Source organism: Hippichthys cyanospilos, chromosome 12 (assembly GCF_059441005.1).
Source record: "Hippichthys cyanospilos isolate Australia breed blue-spotted pipefish chromosome 12, RoL_Hcya_1.0, whole genome shotgun sequence".
Classification (NCBI taxonomy): domain Eukaryota; kingdom Metazoa; phylum Chordata; class Actinopteri; order Syngnathiformes; family Syngnathidae; genus Hippichthys; species Hippichthys cyanospilos.
Window position 1 is genome coordinate 13,542,216 of NC_142380.1, and position 11,954 is coordinate 13,554,169.

General features: G+C 41.3%; 1 protein-coding gene across 1 annotated transcript in view; it reads right to left on the bottom strand.

The window, feature by feature from the left end:
* Positions 1–11,245, bottom strand: part of LOC148414973 (pinopsin-like) — a 56,711-nt gene extending 45,466 nt beyond the window's left edge. The window contains exon 1 of the mRNA XM_088429333.1: positions 10,669–11,245. Within this exon, the coding sequence (XP_088285459.1) occupies positions 10,669–11,047 (379 nt within the window). The 5' untranslated portion in view covers positions 11,048–11,245. The remainder of the gene's footprint in view (positions 1–10,668) is intronic.
* Positions 11,246–11,954: the final 709 nt, after the last annotated feature.

An 11,954-nucleotide genomic window follows, 5' to 3' on the forward strand; every position in this document is an offset into this window, starting at 1 on the left:
TTCCCTGGAAACCACTCAGTTGCCTTTCCCTATTTATCTTTTGCTTGTTTTTGTTCTCTTGCAGTAATACATCAAAGAGTGGGCAGTCGATGTCTGCTAAAAAATGAGAAGAAAGAGCTTTTGATTATGAGGCAGAAATCCACCTGATCGTAAATAGTCAAAGGTCAGAATTAGATGCTGGTCATTGCATATTATTTTGACTTCATCAGTTGTTTTTGAATCGTCACGGTTTCTAACAAATTGACATAGACAAGCGCCCTATGTTCTCACCCTGATGTTAAATAATAGCCGCACCACCTGAACAAGTAGTACATTACATTTCTTTTAGGAATGCTCTGTATATTTCTTTCGATTGATACCTTTCGACAACTCTCCCAATGGTGCCAATTGTGCTGAACACAAGAATTTGAAACACACAGGCTGTTTCATTCTTCTACTTGTGGGCATGTGGCTCTCTGCATCTTTGGAAAGTAAAGTGGTATTTTTTTGAAATTTAAAGTACATGAGTTTGTTGATTCAAGTGTAATTTGAAATACAATTTTAAATTGTAATTTGAAATTTTGCACCGATTTTTCCTGTGGTTTTACACTTTACATCTTTTCATCTACTCGCTTCATCCACTCTATCCACCCAAAATTCACATTGTAGAACTAACAAACATAAAATTATGACTAGCTACGGCCAACATTGTACAAATTCACATAAAAACAAATACTGTACGTAACATACCATTTCAGGCTGTCTCGTCTCCCATTAGCGTTCTTAGCACTTTAGCTAGTAGACTGAATGACGTCACACAAGAAGTACTTTGCATGACCAACAAACTTAATGTACATGCTCAAAATGATCCAAAAACAAATCTGATTGATCCCATGGACTTGCAAATGATGTCTAAAATGTAAAGTAAAATTGTACAAATAAAATAATCTAAAGAAGGCTCTATCTGCGCTCATCACCAGCACACCAGCACCATCTCAAAGCAAACAGAAGAACTACATTCATATTGTCAACTGCTACAATTCATATGAAGAATTTAAAGGGAGCATTTTTTATTATTATTCTTTACATAATGTATTTTGAATTCCATGATTATTATGCAATAATGTAAATCTAAAATGTTTTGTTTAGATGCATTTTTACAATGTATTAATATTATTTCAAATGTTTATGAGCATTTTTTTGGTGACTTGGAACACATTAGGCTATTTACATGTAAATAGCACTTTGTGTTAAAAAAATAATCATGTTATGAAATGACTGAAATGACCAAATTAATTTCAGCGTATTTTCATATGCGTTCTTTTACTTCTCAACACAGCTAGCAATAGGTGTTTTTTATTTCTTTAAATGACAATAATGCAACATCACATTGCATTCTCTCAGTGTGTGCGTGCTGCCGCAGCAGGAGCTACGATTATTTTCTCTGAATAGTTACATTGGCACAACACTTGTCCTTATATGCTTGCCAGGCAACCCGCAGGGTGCTTTAGAAAATGGGTGTGTTTTTCATCTGTATGGGCTGTACACGGGAGTTACTTAATAATTGAGGACCCAATCGTTTTCTCTGGGTGAGGCCAGTGACAAGAGCAGCAATGAGCAGGAATGCTTAGATATGTGTGAATGGAGAAAAAAAAAACACACACATTTAGTTTTGTCGTGAGGAATTATCCTTTCAACTTTGATAAAATCTAAAAAATATATATACGTATATTTTATTTGTGACAAACCCTTGGTTGCCGTGCTCTAGTACCAGTGACAAGACTGAAATGTGGGTATGTTTGGTCCATCTGTCGGTTTACGTATTTATCTTTTTTACCATAGACATAGCATGTATACATTGACTCTTAAGTTTATCTTTACATGACATGTTTTACATTCCAGTAACAGAGACAAAAGTCACAGTAACGATTATAGAATGCTGGCGTGTAATCTATAATCTTATTATCCAAACTGATTCCCCATAATTATCTAGCAGCAATGATGCATGCAATTGGTTAACTGGAATATGGAACGGCCCATTGAATGATCAATAAACAGAAAATGGTCATCTTTCTTCCATTGATTTGGAAAAGAGTACCCACAGTGGATGCTCAGTAGACTGATCAGTGTGCTCAAGTTGCTGGCTTTCTTCAAGTCTTGCTTCTCATTTAGCAGGGCAAATTGAGTAAAACTTGTTTTCGCATAGGTATGAAAGTTTGAAAAACTGGTATCCACACAATGACCGCTTGCGGCCCCTAATATCCATTTAAACAGCCCGCTACATTAACTAAATATATATTTTGTCTTGCCAGTTAAAATGGTAACAACAAAGTTTGATGGTAGGCAGCTTAAGGAATGAAAAAAAAAAAATCCTAATTAACTTTAACACCTTTGACAGAAAGTCTTGACATAGCATATATTAATAACTACATCACATAGACCATGTGTAATTAGTTGCTAGAGTGATTGATTTTTTTCCCAACCATATTTGATTAGCTAAAGTAAAGAAAAAAAAATTAAATCGCCCATATGACTCGGTTTTTCTGTATGCAGCCCGCAGAGGAAAAAGTTTGGACACCCTTGGTTTCACACAACTGACAGTGATGAGCCAGTTAAACACTGCTTTAGACGGTTATGTTAAATTGGGTTTTCTTTTTCAAAAATGTTTTGTGGTCCAATTAAACAATAATCAGGTGAACAAAATTGGCAGATTCGCATCACTAAATAAATTAAATAGTGAGCTAGCTCACTCCAATATTGGCTGGGTTTGCCTTCATTCAATAACCCTATTAAAATCCAAATATTGGTGACATTTTGCTTTTTAATTGCCATGTAAACAGGCGCACTAACCCAAACAGGCTTATTTGTGGGGTCATAAACCTCAATAAGTTCCCAGTTTCCTCTTTTCTAAGTTGAATATGTGGTCATGTAAACAAATATGGGTTACCACATTTGAAAATGTCATTGGTTTGTAGGAGTAATAAAAAGTAACAATAAGCTATCCATCCATTTTCTAGAGCCGCTTATGCTCACAAGGGTCACAGGCTTGCTTGTGCCTATCCCAGCTGGCTTTGGGAACACCCTGAACTGGTTGCCAGCCAAATGCAGGGTATTAATAAGCATCTTTTTCAATATCATATACATTTTCTTGTTCTATTATGCCACTCCCCACAGATTGAGGCGATATCATAGTGAGCATAACTTTTGGTCAAACTTCACAGCTTCTCAAATCAAATGAACCGAACAAAGGTAACAGCTGAATCTAATTTCCCGAAATCAAGCACGTTGTGATGTGATAAAACAAAAGAAAGGATCTTCCTTCTGTCCTTGCTGCGACGTTTCCTTGCATCTCTGTTTTTGAGTGTGCTCAGAAGCATCAAGCTCATAATGTCACCTCTGATACTCTGTATCCAGGAAAAGACGGACTGAATGAAATAATAGGGATTGAGCCATATCAAACATTTTCCAATGCAAAAACTTGACACCGTTTGTGATCCTACTCGGTCTTATTTATATCTTCAACGGTCCAGGCTCATTAGCTGGCTAAGTCTCTTTGACCTTTGTGACAGCACGTGTTGTTCTTTCTTCCCTCTCCATGCTAAGATCACTTTTCACCATCCTAACAAATTAACCTCACCCCAGCCAAGTGTTGCGTCTCTGACATTCATATTGATATGCATTCGCTCTCCTCTGCATGTGTGCATGTTCATCCATCTTTGTGCTTGCATTATAGACGTCTGGGCATGTTTGAGTATATGTGTGTCCCAAAGGCAATCTAACTTCAGTATGCAGCAAGTGAGCTCAGGACTGCAAGGTTAATCCAGTGACTGTGTGCAGAGTCCACTTGAAGCAGGGGCTGGAGTCCTACAGCATGCGCCGACACGCTGCATTGATGAAATTCAGAAGAAGGAGAAAAATACTCCTGGAAGTCCACATCACGGGAGGTGGCCAGCAGAGGTGAGCAGATCAATTGGTAAATACAGTGCATAGCATGGGAAAAAAATGAGACAGTAAAAGTTTATTCAGGCAATAAATTCCAAAATCCAATGTAATTACGGCCGGTTTTGGAAAACTAATACTAGACTCGGAATCTAGACGTTGTCACTAAATTAGGAAGGCAGAAACTGGACTCAAAATTAGAAAACTTGCTGGACACTGAAGGAAACTCAGAATAAAGCTTGACATGACAGCTTGACTTGACTTTCTGACAATGTCACTGAGAACTTACCGCAGATATAAAAAAGTGTCAGATATCTACGTATCCTATACGACAATAAAGCAGACTTACGAACCATAGAAAATGCATGGCAAGTGATAGATCATGGAACGAACAGTAAATATACTAAGGAGCCCAAATGACTGAGGTGAAAAACATATGAAAAGACAAAGAATGACTATATCAACTGTAATCACAACCAATTTTGCTGCTGGTAAAATAAAAGCTGAATCAAAAACTGAACCGAATAATAAGGCTGCACTTAGTAAATTGCAGCCAATTGTCTTGAGACTAGAATAACATGACAACCGGGGCATTGGCAGCAATGCCCTTTAAACATAGCTCCAATTTCAAGCTACATTGATCATCTCAAAAGCTTGATTAAAGTTTGAGTAGAGATAGCCACTTCATCCAAACTAATGCAAACATATTTTATCTAAATGTATCCAATCTCATCTGACTCTTCTTCATTCTTTTCTTTGCTGTTTACGTGAGCGCATTAAGGGATTATATATCCTTAACCAATGTAGATCCGAAAAATGTCCCAGAATTGTCTCTCGTTCAACATGCATACTTTCATGATGTCACTCTTCCAGCTCGCAAACTCCTGTCGGATCAAAATTAATTTGCTACTGTGGATGTTAGCCCAACACATCTTCAGAGCCTAATTGCAGTATAACAGTTGAATTAGTGAGGAAATGGCTACAATTAAAGCACATCTGAAAACACTGGGTGGCTCACTATTGTTTTTTGTGTTGCTGTAGGAATGAAGTAAACTTGTTGTCACAGCCTGACGGTCCACAACTTCAGAGCTTAATCGCAGTAAAACACTTGAGTTAATGAGGTAGTGGCTACAATTAAAGCACATCTGGAAACACTGGGTGGCTCACTTTGTTATTTGTGATGCTGTTGGAATGAAGTAAACTTGTTGTCACAGCCTGCTTATCCAGCCAGCAAATTCTCCCTGACTAACCTGTCTGACCGCATTCCATTCAATCAGTTTAGTCAGCACCAGGTGCAACCAATTATCTGCTCAGGCATATTTAGCTTGCTTCTTCATGCCAGTCCCCTCCAGATCAACTTTGCCATGTCAAGTCTTCTCTTGTTCCATCTTGTTCTGATGCTAACCCTGCCTGCCCCCAACTACCCTGCCATCATTTTCTACCTGCCCCTGATTGGATCCTCGGCCTTAGCTTGGTTTCCCCTGTCTGTCCTCTGCCTCCTGAACTGGCATGTGACAGTCTGCCACTGTCGCCTATCTGCCTTGTTTCCACGTAAGTGACAAACCAGTTAGTCACCAGTCTTGCTTGCCGCTGCGTCTTGGGTCCAACCTCCGAATCTGATAGCAAGATCTGGCTAGTCTCGGACTCAGCACATAGACCTTTCTTCCTTGAATTGCCTCAGTAGAGACATCCCAGCTCAATTAAGCAACTGAGCAGCTAATGGTGGTCACCGCCTCGCTCGCCCAGGGTTCCGTCTCCTCCTCCAGTTCTCCACTTGCACCTCAGTCGATTGCCTTTGATGCTCCTGAGCCTATGATTGGGACGTACTTGACAAACTAAATGTATTCCTGATCTGGGGCGTTCCCTGACTGCACCGCCACAACCCCGACATCACCTGACACAAACAGGGTTTTTGAGGAGAGATCTTTGGCAAAACAAGAGTCATGGAGAATTTGACTCACCTTAACATTAAGATCCTCTCTATTTTTCACTTGAGCAGCTTTATGAATTTATGATATACTTTTTCAAAATGGGTATCATATTTGGAGGTTGCACCTAAGAGCATGCAGGGGCAGGCAAGAGTGGTGATTTTATTGCATATGTGGGAACATGGCAGGTGAGTGACAGTGGCATACAGGCTCAGGAGGCAGAGCAGACTGGAGTCATGCTGGGCGGGGGATTGGACTGCCATTGTTTTTGCCTCAGAGAGGCATCTTTCCCAGAACTCTGTACAGCCCCACCAACCCATTTAGACCTTTCAGGTTCTGTTTGAGTACCATGATCTCCACCTGGCTTTCAGTAAAGCCACATCCCTGCCACTGCATCGGCCACATTGACCTGTTATCCGGCACAACACCTCCCAAGGGTCAACTTTATTCATTGCCAGTGCTGCTTCATCTTTATCTCGACAACATTCGTTTTCTCCTGGACACTGAATAAGACAGGAAGCTCCACCCACGTGCTCTCCCATCGATTCTTCCCCGCAGAGAGAAATTACAACATTGGGAATTACTAGCAGGTCCAGATGGCACTGAAAGAATGACATCATTGGCTTGAAGACACCATGGTCTTTTTTCTGATTTGAGCTGGCCACAAGAATTTGGAATATTGTCAGATCAGCTTAAAGACTGAACTCACGCCAAACCACGGGAGCATTATAGTTCACAAGATTTACATCCACTTTCTCATACCATCCGGAGACTCATAACATTAAGCTGGACACTCGCTCCAGGCATATTCCGCATGAGGATAGTCCTACCAGGGAACCTGAGCCAATCCTGCCTTCTACCTGTTTCACTGCCTTGCTGACCTGGGAGACTGAGGAAAAGGCAAGGTCAGCCTCCAGATGGCATACCAAACTCAGTGTTTGTCCTCTCAACTACATGGTTGTGTCAGTTGTCCTCTGGTAAGAGGTCCTACAATGCGCACATTTGTCAAAGATAACCTGTCATACGGTACTACGATGGACCCTTGGAGTTCTCAGCCAGCACTTTTAGTGTCCTATTATGGATGGACACCCGTGATTTTATCAGAGCCTGCCCAGTTTACAACCAGGACAAGCCATCTCACCAGCCCCCTGCTGGCCAACTGTGGCCCTTGCCCATTCTACATCATCCTTGGTCTCATAAATCCTTGGAGTTCAACACCTGCCTGACGGCACCGCAGTCATCATTATCAACAAGGACCAATTTAGCAAAATGGCCCATGTTGTTACCCTTCCAAAGCTGTCGTCAGCCAAGGAGATGGCGCAACTCTTCGTCAGTCATGTCCTCTTTCTACATGGCTTGCTCGACGCCTTGACAATATTACAAATCAGACTTCCAGAGAGTCATGTATTTATACGCATCTGTTTCTCAAAAACCCTTTGGATGTGCACTTTTCATCCACTTAGTAGGTGCAGCATCAACAGACTAAACGTGTCCTTTTAACAGCATTTGTGATGTTTCAAGGACTATTCCAGATTGTGACTAGGTGCAACAAGTAGCTGATGAAATCTTTTAAAAATCAGCCTTTTAACATACATCGCATGCGCTCTAGCCAACGATTTATGAGCCCTGTCACAAAAGTTTCAGGCAAGGAAAGTTATGACCGGCGACTGCAGCTCATTGTGTATGCACTTGTAAAAGAATGTAGAGGTGAGACTTTCTAGAAACGTATAAATTCTTTATTAAATGTTACTTTGTGATCCTATTAAAAGGCAACATGCTTTCATTGCAAAGACAGATGAGCTGAAGGAAATGTTTCAAAGCAGCTGAGCATAAAATGTGGTGACTTGATGGATATGTCCTGTGTTGTACAAATAAGCAATGAAAACAAGATAAATGGCTAAAAAAGAACATCAATGACGAATATATATACACACTGGGCCCCTGTGTTATGAGATTAATCCGTTCTGCGTTTGGGCTCGTAAGACAAATTCGCCGTATGGCGGGCAATCCAAACCTATGTTAAATAGCTAGTGCATTTAGGACCGCAGGTAAAAACAGCGAAATTGTAAATACATATTAAAAATAACTACCAAAATAGTATAATAAGTGCTACGTATATATAATATACTTGTATATAATCAGTAAACATCATAAATAAAAAATATGGAAAGGATTTATTTACTTTTGAGTGGCACTTGTTATGCCTATGTTCCCTAATAAGTGTTATCTTCAGCATCATTTCCATATAAATCTTCTTCTTACTTCACTCTTTAACATCAATAGCAATCTTGGGACCTATGGCTAACCCTTTGAAGTTTGAATTAAGCAGTAAAATGCACTATAAATATGGTTTTGTAACCACTCACGACAGAACAAAGCTTTACCATTCCGCCATTTTGAAACGAGTGACGCCGACCAGCAGCAGACCCGCATTTCCGTGAGGAGACGCTGACCAATAGCAGACCAGTATTGTAGTGACACGTTGCAGGGACGGCAACAGAAAAAAAGTGCAATTACCTAAAAACGCCTGCAGATAGAGACAAAACAACACAAATGCAGCACAAATCCCCTACGGACATGACAGTTTTTTTTTTGTCGCAAAACCAGAAAAATACAGAGGGGACGAAAAAAAAACTCAGTATTCCATGTCGCAACATGAAAAAAAACGTAAGCCAGGGACACTGTATTTTATAACAAAGGATAAAAAACAGCCTGATTACAAACATACAATAAGGACAAGCACAAATTGCAGTCTAACTTAGCAGTTGAGTCGAGTTTTCGTCATAGTAATTTCTTAGATGGCAAGAAAGGAACCGCTTGTGCCATTGTAGGTGTGAACACAGATGACTTTCTTCTTGGCCAAATAAAGCAGCTCCACCCATTCTCTTTAAATTCAGCACTAGAGAGGCACCCATACACAGACGAAAGAAGAAATAGATTCACTGGAATTTATGCAGATTTATGCATGCAAAAAATATTTTGAAGGAACTGATCACCGTTGTGAAGGCACTTGGAGATCGCCTCCCACTCTTCTGATCATTCATATGTGTGCAGGATAGCTGTGCGGTGGCTCAGGGGTTTGTTTTATTAAATATATTAAAGAGGAAAATATTTTTATGGTCAATGGGTAACCTAAAATAATTCAGGGCTTTCACTGCTTGTTGGTTCAATATTTATGAATGAAATACAATGACATCACACATATCAGCAGACCGGGGAATTTGAATGCCTGCGCCAATCCAATTGGAAAAAGTGCAATACACTGCCATGCCACAACTTATATTTGATTTTATCTGGTTGAAAGTCTAGTCTACCTTCTGTCACTAAATTGCCAGGTGTGGCCAGGGCATGTAAAAGAAAATTTCATCAGCTCTCCGGAACACACAGCATGTGCAGCGTGGTCTAACAAATTCCCAGACATAGTAAAAACTAGACATGCTCCATCACAAAAATTAAGATACTTTTTTTTTTTTCTAAGCCCACCTGCACTGTTCTGAAAGTAGGGCTCTAATTGTTGGCAATGATAACATTGGACCAAAGACTGAAGTCCTGACTCAACAAAATACTGTCAATACTCGATTTTGTTAAATGAAGTTTTCCTAAGATTTTCAGCTCAAGATGTAAAAAGAGTATTGGTTAAGTGGGGGGCATTGGTGAAACACAAATATTAAAATAAACCAACAAATTAAGTCATGCCTTTTTGATGCCTGGTAAAAATATCCCAAAAAAGAATAGTACTTCTCCTGCAATGTTAATTGCAGCTGTGCATTATTGGTTTTATGAAGAATCCATTTTCGATACAATTCTAAGGTGGGTGTTCCAGCAGTGGAAAGTATCAATGCACTATATTTTGGTCGGATAACAGATTCCGATGAACATATAGTACAATTAACTATTCCCTTCATTATGCAGATCCACTGGCTCTGCAGCATTTATGGCAATGCGCACATGAGTTCTAAGCTTGTTTTGTTTTGTTTTTTCAGCCTGACCTGGTTTCAGGTGAGCGACCACCTTTCATAATTTCCGTCGCCATGCTCTTTATGATCCCAACAAAGATACACCAGGGTCCAATTTCTTTCTATAAACTGTCCCTATGCCGCTCTGCCTGCTCATAAACCAGGGAGCTTGCACCACCGCTAAATGAGGGGCAATGGAGCATCTCTTGCCTCAGGCGCACCTAATAACATCATATCTAGATCACAATAACATATATTTATCGACCAATTGCATCGACCAATTACATCCTGTGCGTGTGCAGTCAGAAGAACTCAAATAAGCCACTGCCTTTATAACGTCCACACAGTAATGACAAAACAAAGTACGCGCATGTGAGGTCGTCTAAACGAGCGCACTTATATGGACTGCATGTCACCAATCATAAGCGCCTTTTCATGCAACTGTGGAAATCACCAGCCCTTCACGCAGACTGCGAGACTCGAAAGGATAAAGCAGAGGTGTCTTAAAAAGTATCCCTCCAATAAGAATATTGCTCATTTGCACGAGGAGACGTCATCAATTAGTGCATTTGACGACATGACGCGCAACTCGGTTTACATTGCGTCTGGCACAAATAGCATGACGATATAGGTGCAATAAACAAGGGGCGCAATATTGTCCATTTTGCGACCTGAGCACGACAAATGCCACTCTTCACGCACAAACCGCAGGACCGTGTTAAAATGTGTGTTCATTCACGAATTTAGGTGCGGGGCGCTTCAATTTACACGTGCAGCTTGGCCATCTGGAGCACGCAGCTGCGCCCCGCTCGCAAAACGTCCCACAAATAAACCCAAGAATGTTGTGAAAACAGTCGCGTACTTACCAAAGAGTGAGTTGGCGAAACCGTACCACACGCAGCCCTTGGCTCCAATGAGCCACCTTCCCTGCGTGCTGGCCGCGAAGCTGAAAGGCGTCCCCAGCACGCACACCAGCAAGTCGCTGATGGAAATGTTAATCAGAAGCAAGTTGATGGGCGAGCGCAGTATCTTGTAGCGGCAGTAGAGCACCAGCACCAGCAAGTTGTTGACAAGTCCAAAAGTGCCGATGAAGCCCAAGCACACGGCTACGACGAGGTTCCCTGTCGGAGTGAGGGTGGAGCGCCGAGAGCCGCCCCCCAGGTCCGGGTGCCCTTCCCCGGCTCCGGCGTGCAGGGCGCTGTTGAAGCCCGCGCAGACGCTCACGCTCACGTTGGACAAAAGCATCGAGGCGGCGGCGGCGGCGGCGCACTGCGCGCCGACTGGATACTAATAGACCACCACAATTACACCGCACTTGTTCTCGGGCTTTCTCTTTGTAGTGTGAGTGGACAAATGGTTTTTAGTCCGGCCATTGAAATTTGGACTCATAATTTGGTGAAAAAGTTTATTTGGTGGGAGGTATCAGAACTTCTCAACGTGTACGAGAAAGGATGTAAAGGGGGAATTTGAATGGGAAAAAAAAAGTTTGATAAGGCTTTGCTCCACCGTGTGGCAATCTGCATGCACACTCACTCTGGCTCTTTCTACAGATGCTCCGGTCTCTCCCACAGACACCTTCCCTCTCTGGCCGTGTTTAAATCACTCTTGGCCGAGCGGAGGCTGATGACGTAAAGACCAAGAGGGGGGAGCAGGGCGCGTCAGTGCAGTGGGAAAGAGCAGCACGAAAAACCAATCAGACCATCATCATCATCGCAATCATCATTTTGGAGACTCAATACAGACCTGCGTGCGCTCGTACCCAATGAGCTTAAAGAGCAGTTTAGTGCAAGCGAGGGGGGGTGGCAAAAGTATTCTCACTAGTTGTGTAAACAAAACAAAATAAAACAAAAACGTCTTGTACAGGTTCAACAACACATTGTTTTAGGAAAACAAATAGAAAACGTACATAACGTAAACAAATAAAAACCCGTTTTTATCTTCTTGTATTTAAAAACCTTCCGTTTTTATCTTCTTGTATGTCCAACACACATAACGCAACGGCAAATATACTGCCCACATTACAATACACATCTTTTCCAGCCTTGAGTGCTGAGAAGGAGTCACTGAAAGAAATAAAGATTAAATAATGCTTTCTGAGGCAGTTCTAGCACAAATCTGACCAGTACAAAAAAAAACCTCGATCCCCCACGTA